The sequence below is a fragment of the Vespula pensylvanica genome, chromosome 18 (genome assembly GCF_014466175.1).
Source record: "Vespula pensylvanica isolate Volc-1 chromosome 18, ASM1446617v1, whole genome shotgun sequence".
Classification (NCBI taxonomy): domain Eukaryota; kingdom Metazoa; phylum Arthropoda; class Insecta; order Hymenoptera; family Vespidae; genus Vespula; species Vespula pensylvanica.
The window spans coordinates 1-23,246 of NC_057702.1; the positions used below are offsets into that span (position 1 = coordinate 1).

The 23,246-nt window shown below is 28.8% G+C and overlaps 6 protein-coding genes across 11 annotated transcripts; 3 read left to right on the forward strand and 3 right to left on the reverse strand.

Annotated features, from left to right (window-relative positions):
* Window positions 1-1,646: 1,646 nt before the first annotated feature.
* Window positions 1,647-4,844, reverse strand: LOC122635403 (solute carrier family 25 member 44). 5 transcript variants are annotated; one of them, XM_043825595.1, is made up of 5 exons: window positions 4,769-4,844; window positions 3,569-3,882; window positions 3,114-3,418; window positions 2,826-3,012; window positions 1,647-2,736 (listed from the first exon to the last, which is right to left on the reverse strand). In XM_043825595.1, the coding sequence occupies exons 2-5, from the start codon at window positions 3,756-3,758 to the stop codon at window positions 2,417-2,419; spliced, it is 1,002 nt and encodes a 333-aa protein (XP_043681530.1). In that variant the 5' UTR covers window positions 3,759-3,882; window positions 4,769-4,844; the 3' UTR covers window positions 1,647-2,416. The 5 variants fall into 5 exon arrangements, with proteins under 5 accessions (XP_043681530.1, XP_043681528.1, XP_043681529.1 ...); XM_043825593.1 differs by lacking the exon at window positions 4,769-4,844 and adding an exon at window positions 4,630-4,762; XM_043825594.1 differs by lacking the exon at window positions 4,769-4,844 and adding an exon at window positions 4,301-4,605.
* A 2,805-nt stretch (window positions 4,845-7,649) lies between these two features.
* On the reverse strand, window positions 7,650-12,451 carry LOC122635392 (E3 ubiquitin-protein ligase MIB2). The gene is made up of 11 exons (XM_043825566.1): window positions 11,341-12,451; window positions 11,125-11,240; window positions 10,649-11,040; window positions 10,368-10,580; window positions 10,030-10,201; window positions 9,670-9,937; window positions 9,263-9,574; window positions 8,787-9,150; window positions 8,479-8,690; window positions 8,152-8,396; window positions 7,650-8,033 (listed from the first exon to the last, which is right to left on the reverse strand). Exons 1-11 carry the CDS (start codon window positions 11,766-11,768, stop codon window positions 7,720-7,722), a joined length of 3,036 nt encoding a protein of 1,011 aa, XP_043681501.1. The 5' UTR covers window positions 11,769-12,451; the 3' UTR covers window positions 7,650-7,719.
* A 523-nt stretch (window positions 12,452-12,974) lies between these two features.
* LOC122635404 (2-(3-amino-3-carboxypropyl)histidine synthase subunit 1) lies at window positions 12,975-14,810 on the forward strand. The gene is made up of 4 exons (XM_043825597.1): window positions 12,975-13,553; window positions 13,665-13,972; window positions 14,060-14,443; window positions 14,551-14,810. Exons 1-4 carry the CDS (start codon window positions 13,241-13,243, stop codon window positions 14,779-14,781), a joined length of 1,236 nt encoding a protein of 411 aa, XP_043681532.1. The 5' UTR covers window positions 12,975-13,240; the 3' UTR covers window positions 14,782-14,810.
* Window positions 14,811-15,714: 904 nt separating this feature from the next.
* On the forward strand, window positions 15,715-17,375 carry LOC122635327 (class A basic helix-loop-helix protein 15-like). Of its 2 annotated transcripts, none has more exons than XM_043825421.1 (3): window positions 15,715-15,842; window positions 16,305-16,535; window positions 16,636-17,375. In XM_043825421.1, the coding sequence occupies exons 2-3, from the start codon at window positions 16,317-16,319 to the stop codon at window positions 16,888-16,890; spliced, it is 474 nt and encodes a 157-aa protein (XP_043681356.1). In that variant the 5' UTR covers window positions 15,715-15,842; window positions 16,305-16,316; the 3' UTR covers window positions 16,891-17,375. The 2 variants fall into 2 exon arrangements, with proteins under 2 accessions (XP_043681356.1, XP_043681357.1); XM_043825422.1 differs by having other exon boundaries at window positions 15,758-15,842; window positions 16,276-16,535.
* A 482-nt stretch (window positions 17,376-17,857) lies between these two features.
* LOC122635329 (26S proteasome complex subunit SEM1) lies at window positions 17,858-18,586 on the forward strand. The gene is made up of 3 exons (XM_043825423.1): window positions 17,858-18,098; window positions 18,177-18,273; window positions 18,422-18,586. Exons 1-3 carry the CDS (start codon window positions 17,870-17,872, stop codon window positions 18,471-18,473), a joined length of 378 nt encoding a protein of 125 aa, XP_043681358.1. The 5' UTR covers window positions 17,858-17,869; the 3' UTR covers window positions 18,474-18,586.
* LOC122635326 lies at window positions 18,475-22,277 on the reverse strand. The gene is made up of 8 exons (XM_043825420.1): window positions 21,491-22,277; window positions 21,097-21,406; window positions 20,690-21,033; window positions 20,406-20,631; window positions 19,993-20,331; window positions 19,742-19,895; window positions 19,511-19,674; window positions 18,475-19,409 (listed from the first exon to the last, which is right to left on the reverse strand). The coding sequence occupies exons 1-8, from the start codon at window positions 22,111-22,113 to the stop codon at window positions 19,110-19,112; spliced, it is 2,460 nt and encodes an 819-aa protein (XP_043681355.1). The 5' UTR covers window positions 22,114-22,277; the 3' UTR covers window positions 18,475-19,109.
* Window positions 22,278-23,246: the final 969 nt, after the last annotated feature.

Genomic DNA, 23,246 nt, shown 5'->3' on the forward strand with positions numbered 1-23,246 from the left:
TAGGTTAAGGAACGCAGTAGAATAAGTTATATTTCGTAGTTGAGCGTGATCGATATTAGTAAATTCACCCACGGATATCGCTTTTTCGGCATTCGATCGGTATATGAAATCACGGTGTACGTTAGATAAAATATTCTAATTAACTACAATTAACGAGAGGACGAAGCACGGTTGCGAGGCGTAACACGAAACGATTCTAAATGGCGGATTGGACGGCAGGAAGGAAGCTATGGACCGTCGCGCGTACGCATTACGTCATCTTTACAATGGCTTACCCACGTGTTTGTTGTTTCGATCTATTTATATGAAAATATCGAAACATTAAAAATATGATATACGAAGTTAAAAATTATCTAAACGGATATCTTGTTACACCAAAATGTAAAAATTACTCATTTCGATTTGATGCCGGCACAACTAAACGTTCACATAGAGATTACAGTGACGATAAATAATATTTTTGAACTAAAGCTTACCAGTCGACGTTGTGCGTCGAACACCATCTCTTATTGTAAATAAATAAAATTGATGACAAAAATGCGAACGTCGTAGCTCTTCCATCATATAATCGTAAATAATGATTGCTTATATGGTTATGTTAGGTTAAGGAACGTAGGACGATAATTTACAATTCACAGTCGAGTGATCAACGTTAACAAAGTTTATCCGCGAAAATCGCATTTTTGTCATTCGTTCGGTATATAAAATAATGGTGTACGTTAAATAAAATATTCTAATTACCTGCAATCAACGAGAGAACGAAGCTTGGTTGCGACACGTGCAACGAAATAATTCAAAATGACGGATTCAGCGACATCAAGGAAATAAGTTTGTCGTCACGCATGCGCATTATGTCACTTATGCAGTGGCTCCCACTCGTGCTTTTAATTTTTTGGTCCATTGAATGATAATATCGAAACATTAAAAATATGATATATAAACTTAAAAACTCTTAACCATACCTTGCTTGTGCAAACTATGAAAATTAATCAGTTCGATGACTATAGAAAGAAAGCTCATTAACATTATCATGTATCTCTTTGGTCGTTATTGCTATTTAAGCGTATCTGCATAGGAGAATATAGCTAATTTAATCACTGAGATCTAGCAGCAAATTGACTCCAAAATCGTCAGTCGCTCAGATAATTATTTTTTCATATATCATCGACCAGCATCAACTTGATATTTTTAATTAAAACCTAAACTAATTAAATTTCACATTATAATTATTTCGTATTTAAGATGTTAATGTATGGATATGTAATGTTTAATTACTTTATACATATTTTTTATATATAGTTAACAGAAATATTGTTTGTTAACTCTCTATAACGTCATGCAAACTTTCGTCGTGCAACCTTGAAATTCTGAACTTACATATTTGAATTTTTAAAATCTTATTCTTTTTTTATTTGCCACAAAATTAATTGTTACTTTATATCCAAAGATTAATGTTTTCTAAGTATAACTTATACTTAATATATTTATATTAGTATAAGGTATACCGCATGTTTCACATTATACCATTTCTTTTCTTACCCCCACAAGGAGCAATTATGTTATAGAGAGTAAAAAAGAATGAAATTTGGTGAGTATTATGACATAATGAGCAGTAAAATTAAATAATCAGTATAGAAGAAATAAGATTGCGTATTTAATACAATTTTACTTATATTAAATAATTATTCCTCTATCACAGATTGGATTTTAACCAACTAGACGTTTTAAAATTCATGGTAAATCTGTTAGTTGATCTTAAAGATGCATTATATTTACAACTTTTTCTCTGTATGTATGTCATTGCAATTTATATCATTTTATTTGCATATTTGAGTTGATTAGCAATTTATTTGTGTAAGTGATTATAGAAATAAATGTGCCATAAATATAATATTAAATTCATAGAAAATATCATAGCTATAGATGTTCTATCGTAAAAGATATCTCATTAACATGACAAAGTATCGATAATATGTAGTCTATTCTGCTCAACATTTTTAACAAAAGTTTTTGGTATAGCTGATTGTTTATGCTAATTTACTATAATACTTTATGCAGTAGATGATTAAATATTTGTGATAGTCTACTTAATGTGAACTTGTAGCTTCTTGTTTACTTTTTCAAACATTTCATTAATTCCACACTCATTGTGAGTATAAGCAAATATTGAAAATATTTCTGTATATTCGTACAATCGACAAATCTTTCTACTATCATTCATTTTTTTATTATTATTGTTTTCAATCATCAACTATTTCCCATATATTCATATATGTATGTGTGTGTATTTATTAATTTTTTTTTCTTCTCTTCTAGAGAAGTTCGTGTGCACATCTGCGCTTTCGCAAATATATCTTTTAATAAAATGCATTTTATTTTATCGAAATGTACATTTCTACGAATGGACATTTTAAATTCACCACCTGATAAAACTTTTATATTCTTCATTGATACTAACTCTTTTGATAGTTTCATATCCTAATATTATTGTAAAACTAAAACAAGCTGACTGAACAAGACGAGCCGATAACCCCTTCGTAAACATTTTAAGTCCTTCTTCAATCCATAAAACCTTGAATGCAGTAAACATACTATCTAATCTTTGCACTTGTAGTCTTGCTCTTACAATGTCTAATGGATTCGTAATAATAGTTGTTGTAAAACCACCAAGTGTACCAGCCACTGCCTGGATGAATAAGTGGGAAAACCATATTGGAAATATCTTTATAAGTTCATCTATAATAACCAAAGGAAATTAATAGTTACTAATTCTTGTATCACATACATAATAAGTAATTTAAATGTTAAAATGAATTAACAATTACCTTGATATACTGTATATAAACCCCACCAAAGAGCACTATTCGGCACATATGCGCATAAAGATGCTACATATCCACGATAAAAGCCTTTGTAACCGTCTCTTTGATATATTGATCTTACAACTTCTATAGATATATGAGCACGCGACCTCCCAGGCTCTAGATTTAAACCTAATGGGTTCATCCCTAACTGTCATGGCAATATAAAGCAATCATAATAAATAAATCATAATAAAAGTAACAAATGCATCTCTGTTCCATAAATATCTATGCTTATATTCTTTTACTCACCTTATCAATATAAATTTTACCACTTTTGTTATTGATCCCAAGAACCATTACATGTTGGCTAAGGATATCAAATGGTACAACTATTGTTTGACCTACTAAACTAGCAGCTCCTCCTGCAATCAATGCTTTTACACGAGAATCTATATGAAGAGAAAGAGACTCTCTTCCTAATAAGTGGCGCACTCCTTCATAAGTTGATACATAAAATACTCCAGATACAATTTGTATGGAACTTATCCAAAAACCCCTGTAGAGCCCAGAAAATCCTTCCAGTTTATAAATCTTCCTACAGGCATCTATCATTCCTATAATCGGCATGAATTATTAGATAATTCCTGTATATATTTCAATAAAGCTATATCATACAACATAAATTTAAATATCCATAACAAAATAATCTTGAATTTTTTCTTTCTATATTTATTCAAAGATCCCTTGTTTTATTCAATACTTACCATTATACATAACATTGTGTCTCTGTATTTGAAGACGGGTTTTTATTACAGTAAGAGGATAAAGGCAACATCGTACAGAAAATGAGGACAGCATACTCAATGGGAAGAACTTTGTTTTGTCCATCATATCCCATTCTATGGTTCGAATAAAAGGTGGTGCCTCTACGGCAGACATCTTTAACTTGGACATGCAAGTTATATTTAAATGTTACAAGAAAAGTAGGCGAAAGTCTTTGTTTGATTTGATCCTGCATATCTCATTCGTGTATTACAAACATTATCGACTCATAGATCTCATCTAAATTCTTATAAATCTGAAAATATACGTAAGGCATTGAAACAAAATTCGTCTCTACGTGTTTTTTTATAAAGTTGCTTTATAAATTTATATTCTATATGACCGTAGTACTCCAATTCTGATTCTATTAAAAAAATGCAAACGATGCATCTAAACGATGTTCAAAAAACTAAACGTCGACATTGACAAATAAGTTTTTTAACGGTGACAATATCTACTAATCATAATTTTCTAACCTAAATAATACGACGCTAATTATATTTTAGACGCATTTTATAACGTCCACAAACACAGCAACACTAACTTGCAATGACCAAGTACATTTTTTTATACAATACGATTTCGTAACATGGATTTGGTAACTATCGTTTAACGACATTAATATGATAAATAATTCGACAAAACATCTTAATACGGAAATTTCACTTATAAACTTCAATAATCTGCGTAGAATAATTAAACTTCGTATGCTTCGTAATTTTTAGATCGTAACGTTTAGTTAAAATTTTAGCTGACGCAAGAATATTTTAAAAAAGACACAATTAACGATCATATACTGTATGAACTGTGCGCTTTTATACAACGAGATGTAAAAATAGTATCATCGAGAATACAATTCAAAACATGGTGTATTAAAAAAACTACTGCGAAAAGTCAACTGATATTGATTCTCCTTTAAAAATGTTTCTCTAAATTACGAATACATGAGCGTTACTCAAGGATATAAATAAAAATATGAAATATAAAATATAATCGATATAACCTGATAGTCTACGGATTTGATTACTTTATTAATCTGTCTGTTACTCTTGCTAGATTTGGCTCGTCATATACATATGTATCAGTCACGTGACAAAAGGAATAATATTGAACGATTTTAAGTTGAAATTTCATTATATTACCATGCCATTCATAGTGTAATGATGATTTGTAACAACGTATGCATATTTTCTGTATTTTATACATTTTTGACATTTTTCTTTGTCCTCTTTCATTGCTGCAATAAAAAAACGTTTCCCTGCCATTATAAAGTAATTTTAGAAAATATTTCACGTTCATCAACTAATTAACTTTTTATATATGATATAGAATCATTCAGTTCCGTCTGGGATAAATACAAAATTTAATTATTATCAATATTGACTATTGTAAGTTCATTTGCAATAATTCAATATAAAGTGTGCTTATTAATGAACGATTTTATCATGAGCTTATATAGAGCGTGACAGTCGTGCTTGAGCATTAGGTCGACGTTCGATTAATTTTTCAGAGATTCACCATAAAAGATTAAGATAAACGTTTTTCATTGGACAACGTCAATACCGATGAATTTAAATTCGTCATAATCCACATTGATAGCGATAATTAAATATCCCTAGCAGCCGGCTAGTAAATTAAAATTATTCGATAATTAAAAACCGAATGTCCTCTGTCTAACAAATGAGATCTTGTATCGTACATTATAGCGTTGCCTATATGTTATAAACTATATATGTATCGCCGCTCCCTCACAATTGGAAGGATTAATGATGAAGTGACAGAAAAAATGTTATATTGTCCGTTGTGCGCATGAGTTATAAACAAGCGATTAAATATGAAATTATATAAATTATATAACCATTGTTGGCACACGTAAGAGTAAAATATCAGATATAAATAAAATTATAAGTTGCATACATAAAAAAAACTATATTTACTTTTTTTAATAACCCTAGCGCTATCTAACGTTAGACTGGATATTAAATAATCATAATACCGACGCTTTAAACTTGGCGTGGCGCCATCTAGCGTAAGAATTGATATTATAAATTTATTTATTTTAATATATCTGGTGTTATTTAGCGATTTAACCTGAATAATATTACTTTGCTTTTTATTGAACAATTTCCACTTTTATTGTAGTAGGTTCCTATTAAAAATTTGAAATTTTCGCGACAGTATGGTGTTGAATTTTAGATGGTCATATATATAGATATATTGAATATATTAACGAATACAGTAAACTTTAATAATTTATTTTTAAATCATTAAGTATTCCTTTTTGAGTTTTATGGTCTTATATTATTCCTGGAAGTCTGGAACGTTTCGAGCATTTAAATGTTTATAATTTATGCCCTGAAGTTAAATAAATTATACTTATAATCAGTGATATATACTCTGGTTAATATGTCACATCGATTATTTATAAAATAATTAATTGTTAGAAACGTTTTATAAGCTTCTATGATATCATATCATTCCAAATGGTTTATAAAACATTCTGAATACTCAAAAGTAACAAGTTTTTTCATTATTACTACTTTAACAATGTATTTAATGTTTTTCTGCGTTAGTTCAAATTTAGCGCTAAAACAAGCGCCACCTAGTGTAATAGACAATAACTATTAATTTAGTGATTGACCTCCAGTACTGTCCTATGTTCCTATTAAGAATCTAAAATTTTGCGACAATATGGCATCTAATTTTAAATACTTATATACATAGATATATCAAATGGATTTAATGAATATGGTAAACATTAATAATTTATTTTTCAATTATTAAATACACTTTATTAAGTTTTATTGTTTTATATTATTACTGAAAGACTATAGGATATTTCGAACCTCTAAATCTTTATAATTTATCCCTGGAAGTTAAATAAATTCTATTATTATTCAATGAGATATATAGATTATTACGTATCGGCTATTTATTATAAATAAATATATATATATATATAAGATCTTTGTGACGTTTTTTTTAATATTAAATGTAATTCCTGATATGATTCTTGAGAATTTATAGAATTCTTGTCATTATTTTTCATTACTTAATGATTTATTAGCACAGTTTTATTTGTTATAATATATAGTAATTAATTCTGTCATAAATGTCAGAATATTAAGAAGTTTGTTTGTCGTAATAGCTGTACCATTTAAATCGCAATTGTAAAATAACTATAAACTTAATATAAATTATTTTTGTATGTGAACTCAATTTAAGTTGTATGTTTTTACAACTTTACTATCTTATCTATTTTTTATCTTATATAATCAATTGGAGTCTTTATGCATAATTTGGAGGAAAATGCATACGTAATGTATAATTCAAAAGATTGCAAAACACAATTTGTATTTTCTTCTGTATTTGAATTCACATTCGTTTTATTATAATAATTAGTATTTATTGAAGGCATAATATAAATTCCATACATTCGTAAAAACATAGTAAAGTTAAAATATTGTTAAAATATTACATTATAATTACTTATCTAACAATAAGTCATTCTATGGTATTCACACTGTATATATTCGATGATAGAAAAGCCTACGATAGGTAAAAGGATAACTAATAAAATTCTCTTTCTCCTTCTCAATCTCTCTCTCTCTCTCTCTCTCTCTCTCTCTCTCTCTCTCTCTCTCTCTCTCTCTCGTTCTCTCTTTCTCTTCATACAAATTAATCTTATTTTTGTAAATCAATAATATATATGATAAATTTATTTTATTTTGTTCACTGAATTGATGTAAAAATGTGAATTATGTTGATCATATATTGCAATATTAAAATTCATTGTATAGATTACCAATCAATTTTTAAAATACCTTATTACTTTTACATATTAATATAAAAAGTTAGATTTTTTCTATGGGTAAAAATACATAAAAGGCCAGATTTTACCTGTATATTTCTTTTAAATAAGAAACATGCCTCAAACTAAACGTATATTTGAAATTCAACTGAGTTTCAGTTATAATTTTCAGTCCCAAATAGGAACTTAATCTTCTACTTATCTTTTCTATCTTTGTATAGAGTCTGACATTTTTTAATTTCTCATGTTGTTTTCTTTGCAATTATTTCATAACTTTCATCTTTAATACAGATTAATTTTTTTAGTAATGGTTTTACGACACATATGACATGTTTTTAACGGTGCTGCACAATGTTCACAAGCACCATGTCCACATAGAAACGCAACGTTACGACGACGTTCCATGCAAATACTACACATATTCGCTTCTTCGAGATCAGCTACTCTAGTTTCCAAATAACGTAATCGTTCAAGGTGTTTTTCCTTTTCCTTCTCTTCATCTCTCTTATCTTCTTTTATTTTATAATCCAATGAAACGTCTGTTATTTTTTTATCCGTTTTAATTGTAGGTACATTCGCCATCGCTGTTGGGTCATCTGACAAAAATATTACGAATACATATATATATATATATAGATATATATATATTTATTCCTTTAAAAATGTTTATCAAATTGTAAAACTTGGCAATATGATTATTTCAATGCATCTTACCTTGAATTATTTGTGATTTGTTTGGCTTGTGCCTACAATGTGGACAACTAACAAAAGGAACACTACCACTAGGATCAAATCGAGATTCTTCTTTCGAGTTAATTAGAAACTGTGAACAAACACAGCATTCAGCAGAATCGGCAGAATTAATTTTGACATTTTCACGAGATAATTCTGATTCCGATGTGGCAGTTCTATGATGTATCGTTGCTTCCGCGCAACCAGACGATGAACTATTTCCTATTCTGTAATGTTGGTCGGTGATACAAATCATTTTACTTATTATGTGTGAAAAAATTAAAAAGAAAAATATCAAAATTTACTTACTCAAGTTGAGCATTGTTGCTTTGATATTCATAGGATTTTAGAAGTTTTGTGAGTACTCCAACCTGTGAATCCTCATTGAGAAGATCCAAAGGAGTCTTATTTTTCGAATTTTTTGCGTGTTCCAAAAGTGCACGAGTTTTATCTACGCTTACCAGAAAACAAGCCAATGCTAATTCAGATTTTGCTCCTTGTCTTGTCAAAGTCTGCCAAATCTGCACAAACCACGATTTTTTATCGTTGTATCGCATTATAACAATCTTCTACATATCTAGGAACAAATAAGCTTTTGATAATAAATAATATAGTACCCCATATATAATAGGTGAATCTTGGCTACTTTCTGGCGTCGGTATAGTTGATGGTTGATTTGGACTTTTGGCCACAGCAATGTGCAATGCTGTATCTCCGTCTTCATCCGTGTTAGTAATATCTGCATTATAATCGATAAGTAGCTCTACCAGAGACCAGTGTGCTTGCGAAGTAGCCAAATGTAAAGCTGTTTGTCGTCTGTTATTACGTAGATCTACTTTTGCACAGCCGCCATTTGGAGAGAGAAGCGTAGCGGCCACATCTTTATGACCGTTCAATGCTGCAAGATGTAATGCTGCAAAACCATCTTCCTTCTTCACATCTACTAAATGCCGTGCTCGTGTCACAAGTCTTTCCGTAGCACTAGACAAATAAACCAGTAACGGTAACCAACTTTATATCCACAAGTTGAAAAATCTAAACAACCAAGAATCAGGTGATGATATAAACAAACGACGATTTACTGCATACTTACTGTGCATTACCCTTTAAGGCAGCATGATGTAGAACATTAAAACCACGCTTATTACGTAGAGTAAAATTTATCCTTTCGCAAGCACAAAGAGCATCGATAATATCAAGTGCATCTTTTCCAATGGCATCGTGCAATGCCGTGTCTCCGTATGAATCTTGTAGATTCACATCGCAATTATAACGTAACAATATTTTTACACACTGAACATGCTGTTTATTTACAGCAACATGCAGCGCACTGCATTTACCATTATTTACAGCATTAATAGCCGCACCTCGCGATAAAAGTAATTCCATTATTTCTGGTTGATTGCTGTGAAAAAATAAGCAATACAACATATTATTCATAGACTAACTCTTTGTTTTTCAAACCTATTTCGATCATAATCAAAACAAGAGCTGTCTTACCCAAATGCGGCATAATGTAGCGGAGTATCACCATCTTCATCAATTGCTCGTAAAGAAGCTCCAGCATCAAGAAGAAGTATGCAAAGGTCGTGCTGGCCTTGATGCGCGGCTACTTGTAGACAGGTTTTTTTCTCACCGCCAGGACCACCAGCTCGAGCATCTACTCTACCAGGATATTTTTTTAAAAATTCCCTTACTGCATGAACACCTGCCTCGCCTCTCGCAGCATCTCGTAATAATTTTTCTACTTCATTATCTGTTACACCGGCTATATGATAAAACAAAAGTGTTGATTGAATATATACTTCTCTGTCTTATATTTCACCTCATATTTCATACTACTTTTATATTAAATTATACCTGATCGATCTCTATTTCTATCTGCGTCTTCATTTATAACAGGTACATTATGTGATCCAGGTGGCATTAATGATACGCTCAAAGGATTAAATGTCCATGTATGACCGTCCAGTGCTACACGCAAATCTCCATCTGAATATATTTTTATTATTTTTCCAGTTTTTCCAAGAGCCTGTAAAATCACCAACAATTTATGTAAAGAATACATCCCCCGCACGAAAAGTAATGTAAACTGCAAGAACAAATTATATATCTTTGCGTGTACAAATATTGCATATATAATAGAAATATAATAGAAGTATCATAGAAAGAAGAAACGATATTTCACGAATACGCACTGTTTTCATTACGTCTATCCACTCTCCGTGTCCTCGTTGATAATGCTTTACCGTAGTTAAATCGTTTTTTACTTTAACTATATCTCCAAGAGAGAATATATCTTTGCTTGTTACTTTTGTTAAAGCTTTGGGGTGAAATGTCCATCTATTATTACAACCTTCATATTGTACACGAATATCTCCTTTGTCTGTTACCCGGTGAACAGTACCGATCTAGGCGATACATTAACACATTACATGTAAGTATTTAACAAAGGATTAATGTAATTACTCTGCAATACCTTCCCTATATATTCTGCCATGCGTGGATTCCATCCACCATGACCATCTTGCATTTCTTTGAGAGCTTCAACCTGAATTAAAACTTTTACTTTATCTCCAATGTTAAATGTCAAATGACGAAGACTAGAAACAACAACATTAGGAGTACTGCCTCTGTTCAATATAGAGTCATTTCTATTATCTGGATATGCTATTACAGGTTGTCCGAGAAGTGGAAGGTGTTCTTTATAATAGGTACCAGCAGTGGCTTCTTCTATATAACATAAATCTACACAACCTTTATAGCCAAGTCGATAGACATTTGTACTTCCTATGGACCATGTAACGGTAGCAACTGAACGACTACTCTCATTATCCCAACCACGAATATCCATAACTCTTCCACTTTTACCTATTAAAACAAAATAAAAATTATATTAAGCGAATGTCACATACATATAAATTGCAAAATATTTTACCATTAAAACATATCTACCTGAACCTCCATCTTGATTTCCCCATTCCCAGTCTGGTCCACGAATTACCTTTGCTCCGATAAAAATACCTTTTAACGGTATTTTGGTACAACCTTCTCTTGCACTAAGATGTATTCTATTATAACATAAATTTATAAAAATATGTACAAATAGAAAAAAGGAAAATCCGTCAATGAGTTAAACTTTATATGCTTTTATACTTAAATTTTACTAACTCTATAGAAGTAGGAGTTTGGAATCTTTGAAAAGTATGAGTTAAATCGTGTATATCTGCCATATAACATTGCGTGCATAAGTCATAATCAGAACATTCTGTACACTTCCATCTCATACCAATTATACCACGCTTTTTACATCCATCACAAATAATATTATAATGTTTTACGCCAATAGCTGCATTGTCAAAGACAAGTAAATCATAAGCTCCCTGATATCCAATTCTATAATTACTTCTAGAACCATGATCCCATTGAACAATAACAGTCTTGTCAGGTGTTCTGTCAGCAGGGTTAGGACTAGAAGCTAAAGTTCCAGATGGTGGTTTGCCAATTTCTACTACTGTACCAGCATGACCTTCTCCACCATCTTGATCATCCCATTTCCAATCTTGACCACGCACAACACGTAAACCTACTTCCAGCATCTTTGGAAGTGTCAAATTTGAAAGTATAAAATCACTACAAAATGTAAGCTATAGGACGTTACAGGTGCACGTAGATAAATTACATAGTTAAAACGAAACAACCGTAGAAATCTCACTTCTTTGCACACCACGTAAAAATAATGTTCTGAACATTTCAATAACTATGATTTCTTTCAAAAATTTTCTCTTTAAACCATTTACTTTTTCTTTTAAGAATACTAACGCACATTATAGTTAAAAAATTTAACTGATTCAACCAGTTATATCGACAAAATTACGCATGCAGTTTATGCAAATAAAATTAACTGTGTGATCACGAACATTTTATAATGTATTAAGCTTTTGAAATAATTGGAACATCAAGTAATGTATTCACTGACGTTTCTTAAATTGTGAAATTAACAATTAAATATCTTCAAATCGCGTACAGTAAGCGTGACAGATTTGATGTCACATTAATGATGCTGTGTATCATCCTACAAATGGCTTATGCGTCATTGATTTTGAAGAATTGTTGTTAGACAAAAAAAAAAGAAGAAAAACATAAAAAAATGTTATCACTCCAAAACAGTTATATATTTATACATTTTTATAAGTTCATTTTATTGTAATAAAATGATATATATAAATCGACGTCGCACCGACTATCGTAATCCATATGATCTATACGTGACATACACAAGAAGCTGACACGCAAGAGTCAGATCAAGTTAAATCCAACCAATCCTGTAAAGGAATATAAGAGTAATAGCAAATAACAAAATTCCTTCTCTTTAGCTGATCACGAATTTTTTTTTCCTAATATTATGAATCATTATGATCATAAGAATTCAAATCGATTATCTCTATCTTTGTCATTAATATTAAACATATATGAAAAAATACGTAAAGGAGCGATAGATAAAAAATAATAATAAGAATATTTATATATGTCTATGCTTGAGAAATTAATGCTCCACGTGAGGTTCTGATTGGACCATACTAATGTAAATATAACTATTATCCAATCAAAATTTAGCAAAATCAACTTTCGTTTTACATTACAATTATGATCAGGATTTAAAGTCAATTACAACACGAATTACCATCCGTAATAATCATTTGAAAATCTTATAATTATTAAGTTGACAATTCTAGTTATTAATTAGACTAAGTTGCAAGTACTGACGTTTAATCGAACACATACCGTTATTATGTTGGTAATTATATTCAATCATAACCAACGTTTACAAAAACATGAGTAGAGTGATGTAAATTTTTATAAATAAAAATTTAATAATTTCAGAATTGATAATAATTTAGCGAAGAAGTTTAATTAAAAACATTTCTATTTAAATAATGTGCTTACAAAAATGACCTCTAAGATTTAATAGCTGCTCTGTTTAATGAACACAAGAAAAATTGCACTTAAATAATATGACCCAAGTTATAATGATAACATAATTTTTTTAATAAAAGGAGAAAATATAATCATGATTGCAGAATATGAATCTGCTGTTGTAATTAGGGCAAAACCAGTTCGCAAAGTATTTAAAGCCCCAATCAAAGTTAATAAGATACCACAAGAACTTTTAAATGATCCTTTATTGAATGCAGCCATTGCAGCATTGCCTAATAATTACAACTTTGAAATACACAAATCTATATGGAGAATCAGAGAAACTAAAGCTAATAAAGTCGTTTTGCAAATGCCTGAGGGATTATTAATGTATGCAACTACTATAGCTGATATTATTGAAAATTTTACTGATGCAGAAACTATTATTATGGGTGATGTGACGTATGGTAAAATATTATAATTATAAATATGTGTGTGTATATATATATATATATATATATATATACATATTATTTAATATTAATTTTATTACCATTTTATCTTTGTTTTTTTTTTAGGTGCATGTTGCATAGATGATTACACAGCTAAGGCATTAGATGCAGATTTTATGATTCATTATGGACACTCTTGTCTAATACCAATTGATCAAACTATTGGAATAAAAGTTCTATATGTATTTGTTAATATAAGTATTGACATTGTACACTGTATAGAAAGCATTAAAGCTACTTTATTAGTTATTTCAAAAATATCACTCATTAGTACAATACAGTTTGTAGGAACGTTACAAGCTATTGCAACGGAATTGAAAAAAAATGGATATGAAGTTTCTATACCGCAGAGTAAACCATTGAGTCCAGGCGAAGTGATTTTTCTTCTATTTTCTATTCTTCTTTCACTCTTAGGTAGATTATGATATTATATATTAAATTAATATAAATCATTATTAAAGATTTTAGGTTGCACTGCACCGCAAACACATTGTGCAGATGCTATTGTTTATATAGGAGATGGTAGATTTCATCTTGAAGCTGCTATGATTGCAAATCCAAATTTACGAGCATTCAGATATGATCCTTATGAAAAAAAGATGACAGAAGAATTCTATGATCACAAAGAAATGCGCGAAAGAAGACTCTTGTCGATAAATCTAACAAAGAGTGCTAAAATATTTGGAATGATACTTGGGACTTTAGGTCGGCAGGGACATCCGAAAATTGTGGATCATTTACAAAATAAGTTGAAAGCTCTAAGGAAGGAAAGCATTATTATTTTACTCTCAGAGATATTCCCAGATAAAATTAAATTATTCAAAAATGTAGATAGTTTTATACAGGTATATAATTCAAAAGTAATTTTAAAAAGTTCATTAGCTCCTCTAAGCATTGTTTCTGGATTCGTTAAAATATGATATTTAAGAAGGTAATTTTTCATATCTTTAAGGTTGCATGTCCACGTCTCAGCATTGATTGGGGTATTAATTTCCATAAACCTTTTCTTACACCCTATGAAGGTGCGGTCGCTCTAGAGATGGCTGAATACGATAGAAATCAAGCATATCCTATGGATTTTTATTCTGCAGCTAGTTTAGGCCCATGGACTCCAAACCATAAGGAGTTTGAATTAGAGAAACGTGTTAATACGTGTTGTGGTAAATGTAAAACTGGAGAATAAGAAATAAAATATTTTTTAAAGCTTGGAAATAGTTTGTTAATAATAATAGATCTCAATAGTTTTTTTTCTTTGTCCTTTATGAAATATAATGTAATTCACAAGCATATTCTTCCAGCGAGAGCTTGTTGAAATTAAAATTTTACAATTAAATAAATTTACAATTAAAGATCTTATAGATTTTATCTTTGGAAAGAACAAATCACATTCTGGCTTATCTTACTCATTTTTCCAAATATTTAATAAAATATAACAATGTTCAGATATTTATCATATATATTTATCAATTTTTTCTCTTTTTCTTGAACTATATTAAGATCTAATTTATTTTACGGTATAAAATTGATTTGATTTGAAAAACTGAAACCATCCATGATATAACACGCGCACCCTTTTCTTAATACATGCTCTTGACTGGCGTAGTTAGTGGTAAAGCGGTAATAAGCAAATAGAAGATTCCGCGTGGGCGAATTACGTCATACGCCCACCTGTAGCCGCTCACATATATACAACGTACATGTAGAGATTCGAAACGCTATAATATATACTGGGTGTGCGTTCAAATACATCCTCCTTATTTTTCGAAGTAAAATCAAATTCTTTAAAAAATTTTTCCTATTCGCGCTATAAAGAATTTGTTATAAGAGAAAGGAAATTAGTTTAAAAACTTAAAATAAAAAATATAACAACTGTATCTAAGAGCTCATTATTTAAAATTTAACTCATTTGATTTCTTTTTGATTTTTTTAGATTATTTACTCATATGTAACATAAATTTTTGCTTATCAAAACAACGATCGGTCTAATTTATCTGAAATTTTAACAAATTATAAATATTTAAATTTTGGTTTCTGTGATCTATCAATAAATAGTATTTAAAAAGATATTCTGGTATTTAACGATGAAGAATTAGCCACGCCGTAGGTGGTGCAATATTGGGGGGTGGAAGGTGGCGCCGACCGCACCCCGACGTCGCGACGACAGTCTTCCAGCGTGGCTCAACAAGTACACGCGGTACTCGAACAGCGATTCAAATTGTTAAAGATCACTTAATAAAATATAAGGTATGTTTTATTATAATATTTGTAATAAATAGTCTCCTTCGGTTTGTGATTTCAAAATTTGGCAATTTCAAATAATTTTTTATCTAATAAATAAAATTATACATATTTTTAAAAAATGTATATATTTTAAATTATATAATAGTGCATCATATATTTAATAATTTTAGCAAGTTTTCAAGTATATAATAAAAATCTATTTTGTTATACATAGTAATTTAATTAAAATATAATAGATTTTTTAGTATAGAAATATTTGCATATACATTATATATTTAAGTTTTCACTTAATATATCTATTTGTAAAAAAATATTAATCTATACGATCTTTTATTCTTTTGACAATAACAATGAATATTAAATTGGACTCATAAATATTTCAAGTAAATATATTTACATTAGGTAAATACATTTTTAATTATATAAATGAGTGTAGATTGACTATACGCACATTTGATAATACAGTTGCTTCATATAATGAGATCTAAAGTAACGAGTGAAAGTAATTGGGAAGCAAAGTGGACTGGACAAGGAGTACAAGATAGTGGTACAGTACGTCGACCATCAAGAAAGACAGAAAAATTTAAATTATCAAAGTCTCCGCGAGCGTCTACATCTAAAGAAAGGACACTTCGTAGATTAGAAAGTAATGAAAGAGAAAGAATGAGAATGCATAGTTTGAATGATGCGTTCCAGGTAAATATTGATTTCCTTTGTAATTCTTGTTATTATAAATTTTCAAATTATTTATAATATAGATATTTGTAATATTCTAAAATTTTGCTTTTTACACTAGTCTCTACGTGAAGTAATTCCACATGTTACTAAGGAAAGACGTCTTTCAAAAATAGAAACTCTCACATTGGCCAAAAATTATATAGTTGCTCTTACTGATATAATATGCGCAATAAGAAATGATGAAACCTCAACAAGTCAAAAAGTTGAAATTTCGGAACCCAGAGAACCACCTTGTAACACAAATATTTGTATGGACATAAATACTCCAGCTTCATCAAGATCTTGCAGTCCAGAAGTTCAAAGCTTTTATTAAAAGAAAGCAAATTTTAATGGATTACAATAGAAAAAATAGTGAAACCAAAGCTACAAGTCTGTGAAATATTAACAATGTAGATTTAAAATGAATGTCAAACTTCAAAAAAATCATTTTATATAATCACATTTATATTCTTATCAAGATATAGAAGATATAAAAAATTAGTGCTGATATTTGCATAAAAAATACTCATTTTTCTTGTTTTAAATTAGCTGACTTTATATAGATATTAACAAAAATGATATCAACATTCCTGATAAATATTTATCAGTATTATCTTTTGCAATCTTAGTATTATTATTTATTATATGCTCATTATTAGATAGTATTACATATGCTCAAATAGTACAAAGCACTAGGCATTTGTTTATTAATAAACAAAGTAAATAAAGGTATTCCAAAACTAGAGAAATATCTATGTTTCTGCTAGAATATATAGATGTTTAATATATGAATTTATTCGTGCATGAAAATATTATAGATCTGCTTGCTATATAACATTATTAAATTCATAACTTATTTTTAAATGTAATATATTTATATTATATAATCTATTTTGTGAAAAATAAAAACTATATAGTTGGAATGCACAAACACATAAATGATACATATATATTAATACTAATAAATTATATATACATAACATATTCTGCACATAAAAGAAAAGACTTGGTTCCTTCAACAATATTTACAAGTACTCTTTCTCCGAATACAAAATATATTGTACATAGATAACCTCAAAGAACTGTAGTAATGTAACACACATATTTAATCGCATTACGAGTAATGCTATCTATGTAGATTATTTGTACAATGTGCAACGTATTCACGATTTTTGTTTTAATAATTGTTTTAATTTAATAATTAATTAATATCGTGACTTTTTAATTTCTAACACATTTGATTTCTCAAGTCATTATAACATATCACTACGAAACTATTATCACACAGCAAGTACGAAGAGATAAATATATGAATGATGGAAAGGGAAATTTGGGCGCATGGAGGGGGAATCCCCACCATACGGAATTTATGTTCGCAGATGTACAACTGTAACGTGATTCGTATAACTTGTACGATCTTTGATATAGTTGAAATTGAATTAAGTATATTCTTTAAAATGACAGACGGCAAAAACGATAAAGTCAAAGTAGATCTGGGATTACTTGAAGAAGACGATGAATTTGAAGAATTTCCAGCAGAAGGTATATATTTTTAATGTTTTGAATAACATGTTTATATATGTCGAAACATAACCTTTATTTCGCTGAATCATTTAACAGATTGGACTGCAAAAGATGAAGATAATGAAGATATTAGCGTATGGGAAGATAATTGGGACGATGATGATGTTGAAGACGATTTTAATCAACAATTAAGGTATATATCAAGTAATAGATATTTTAAGGTTAATATTATTTTGTTCCCATGATTATACATCTACAATGTGCCTTTATTTATATTTTTGATGGTTATAAATCATTATAATTTCTCAAATATTGCTTAATATATAGTATTGCAATTTTAGAGCACAGCTAGAAAAACAAAAAGGTCAAGGTGAACCAACGAAAGAAGATTAAATGGTCTGCAACATTTATTAGTATGATATCGTATAACTACTTTTCGTATCCGTTCATAAATTATATGATTTTTGGTATATGTCTCTATTTTACATTAAATCTATAATAATGTACATATTACTGTTTTTTTGTTATATATAATATATTTTGTAGAAAGACTACTTAATCATAACCTTTAGATTAATATTGCAATGCAATCATCTTATAGATATATTTTGCAGAAATATATAGATACAAATAACAGTACAGAAAATTATACTATTTTAAAATCTATTACAACAATACACATACCTGTTAAAAAAAGAAGTTACTCTGAAAATAATTAAAATTCGATTACAAAATACTGCAAGAAAATGGTTCATTAAATATTTATATTATTAAACACTGACACAGAAACATCATTCTGATTTGCAAATTATAAACAATCCTTATTATCTATTATTCTGCAGTAGATAGTATTAAATAAATACTTGGCATTTCTTATTGCAAATATATGATCAGGTACACAATTTCTCATTTTTTAATAAACTATGCAATTAACACACAGCATCTTTCTAATACATTGTTGAAGTATTTGATTTTTTTTTTTCTACCATATAAATTTCTGTTTTATCAAGTTACATAAAAATATAGCAATCAATGTAAATCATGATTCATCCTACAGGAAATTAATAACTGTGACATCAAAACATCTAAAATTTGCATATTTAAATCCAGATTAATCTTTCTTATTTCATATGAAGTAAGTAAATATTTTAGAATTTTCTGCGTATCTTCCTCTCCAAAAATAAGTTTCATATCATTTGGAATTTTTTTTTGCAATATTTCAAATATTTTATCCTTTACAAGTACAACAGATTCTGCTGTGACATTACTTTGTGAATTATATGTGAATGATATATTGCTTAAATTGTCTGATAACCTCGAAATAATTTTCTGTAAATAATCATATACATATATATACATATATAAATGTATAACAAAAATAATAACATTTTATGTATATAATATATTTTATATATTTACGTAAGAATTACCTCTATAAGGGGTTCAGTGACACTTCCAAATAACAATTTAGCCCATCGAACAACAGCTTCTTGTTGTAACACATGATTACTTCCAATACCAGTCAATACTTCACAAATTAAATCGATAACAACGCATGTTAAAGATAATTTCGAATCTAATTCTTCCGTTTCTTCTATAAGGTATAAAATATTATAGATTTTCTTAATATAGATTAACTATAATTGATTAAATTTTCTTACCATCGTAAGGGGTGTTAACTATATCCCACCAATGTGCCATTAACTCAGAATCTCCACTGCTTTCTATACTATCAACTGCTTCGTATGCTGTATCTACAGAACAATAATCAATTCTTTCAGCCACCAATTGCTGCAATTCGTATGCTAAATTTTTCTGCAATAATAATATAATCTAATATATCTTGTATTATAATTTTATAATCCTTTTTATAATTTATATTACTTCATAGGACAATAATATATCCACTCACTGATTTAATATCTTCTACGAATCTCCATGGTATATCAGATAAGGGTATCAATGTTGGTAATGGCATAACTTCTTCTTCTGAATCTATTTCAAATCCAGGTACAACTGTTTTTAAGGTATTAAATACTCCACTGACAGTTTTAGCTAAAAATCTATCAAATCGTGGTGCAACTATATCTGCTTTTTTCCCTGCGTTACTACTTGGTCGCAAGAAATGTCTTAATTGCGTTGGACATTCATTGGCTAAACGTATACAGAGATTTCGTAAATAAGTTTCCATTTCAACACGCCCACCTTCTGGTAATTCTAATTCTGACATAATACTGGCTATTGATGGTATCTATAAAAAATAAATAAGTTTATATTTATAGATTAATTTATGGATTCAATTTATTAAATTCTACGTAATCTTACCTCTTCTAGAGAAGTATGTAATTGAATAAAGTCAGAATGTTGTCTTTTAACTGTGGCAGTTGTAGTTTCAAATAAATCTACTCCACGTTGTTCAACATCATCAAATTGAATGCAATATAATAATTGCTGTGAACCATCTGCTGTTGTATGAAATTCCGTCCACGGTATACATAAATTTATAAATTGATTAGCTTCGCATATTACATAGGATTTTTCTTCTGTACGTCTGCAATAATAAATTCTAAATGAATAATATAAATATTATAAAAGCATTCATAACTTACAATGGTGTTGTTGCAGTAGACTTTTGCTGTAATAAATTTCTTAGTCTTGCAATAGTTGTTGCAAAATCTGTAGGTTCTTCATATATTGGTGATATTCTGTTAGTATCAATTTCCGAGTCTACCTCTGATATATTTATATCTGCCCAAAGACCTCTATGCTGTACTGATAAACCTTCCAAACTTAAAGATTGCTTTTCAAGATCAATAGGCAAAGATAAATTTTGATTTGCTTGCATAAATCTTGTCATTGACTTATTAGAAAGCGCAGGTTGCAATAGAGGATGTGGAATTACTGTAGCCATTGCAGATGTCATACCGTCATTCAATCCTACAGAAACAGTTCCCTGGAATTGATAGAAATTACTTGGTGAATTGTTTCATTTTATGTCTATGTATGTTGTATTTACATCATCTTTTGTCCACTGTTCGCTGGCTTCTTTTGGTATACTCTGCAGTAACTTTAATAAACTTTCAAACATCCAATTAGGACAACTTATTGTTTGTATCATTGTCAACAGTTTTCTGGCTAAAATAGATACTAATAATTTACAAGGTAGCGAACTAGTTAGTTCCCACTGTAAAAATTCTTGAGCTAAAACAGTAACTAGACGATGAAATATATGTTCCAAAGTTAATACACTTCGAGAACCAGGATGTAAGCATCTGTATGCTTCTTCTAGATTTGTAGAAGTACCCTTTTCAACTCTACGCAATGCTCTGTAAAATATTTAAAAAGTTGAAATAAAAGAAAAGGAAGATGGTGTTATAAGATATTATTTATCAGATTCATGATATAATTACCTACGATATTCTTTCAAATGTAATAATACTACATCAGCCATTTTGTTAGCAAGCTTTAATTTATCTATTGAATTAACTTTTTGTAATATTTTTATTAATAACATTTTCAATAATGTTTGGGCTTCATTAGGAAATGCTTTATCAGTACTTATATTTTTATACCAAACATCTATACAGTCAAGATTGATTTTTCTTATTATATCATCTACGTATATAATTTTTTTTTTGAATAAGGAATCTCCACTAGATAAGCTATTCATATTTTCTAGATTGATAGCTTTTATATGTACTTTGTTATTACATTTATTTTCTAATTCTGAAATGTTATGTTTTTCTGTTGTACTTAAAGACTCTAATTCTAAATATTTTGGTAATCTTTTATAAATCCATTTTTTTACAAATTCTATATTAATTGGCACAGTTCTCTTTAATGTAAATCTAAGTAAAACACAGCTAAGCCACATTGACACAATCATGACAAATGCAATCCATGAAAGTGAAATATATATAGGTACAGATGTAACTCCAACCCATTGTTGAATAATTAAACACAAGAATATGCTTGCTATGCAGAATAACAGTAGTATCTTGTTCAGCCAGCTTATTAGTATAATATTTTCCATTTTAGGTTACCAAGGTTGTTTTATGTGTAGATTAAATTTTTATCAAAGAATATTTATATCTATAAAACAATAAACATATTTTGATTAATATATATTATGTTTAATAACTACACATAAAAATTTATAATCTATGTACATTCAATCTTGATAAGATTTTTATGCATGGTATGCATTGCAAACAGATTTATATACATAGAATTTTAAGTTATTTTTATCTAAAACATATTTAATTTATTCATATTAAAATGATAAAAATGATACTGAATTTTCATTATGAACATTAAATAGAATTTTTCATGTTTTGCAAATTCTGATTTACATTTTTAATAATAAATGTAAATACATATTTGTAAATACATTATTTACAAAAGATGTAGTATTAAATTATTAAGTATTGTCGATGTAATTATAATTTTCATTTTTCTAATATATTTCATGTCATGCATATATTGTAAAAAAAACTTTGTCTATAAAAATATCAAAAGACATTTACCTATATAATTGTTACGTTTATCGAGAAAATGATTAAATCTGATGATTAGATACACATGAAATTCACCACAATCAATGGTAAAAGAAGTGTCAAAAACTAACAAAATATGTTTGTTAAAATTTTACTCGTTTTTCATTGTGTCACAAATATTGTTGTAATAGCGTGATAATCACCACATTTCAGTGTATCCATCTAACCTCTTAATTCTCCCATTATTTATCATTTACTTATAAATGCTGGACAACTTTTTATGTTGATGTAATTAATAATAAAATTCATTACAATGATTACAGATATTAGGTATATGCACAGTTTTGAAGAATTATATTTTCTTTTATTGCAATACACGAAAATTATTGTATTACATCTCAACAATCAACAAATAGCAATTTACATTTTTGTAATAATAATTGAATGATCTAGAACCACGTATATTAGTATTTTATAAGAAACTACATGGAAGAGAAAGGAAATAATTTTATTGACGAAAGATATATCGTTATGATTTAGAATAATTTGGAATGATAAATTAATTTAGAATTTCAGAATTTTGTTGAGAAATGCTTTCGTTTTACATAATATTATTTTACATACGTATGCAGGTAGTATCAGATGATAACACATACATATGTACATACGT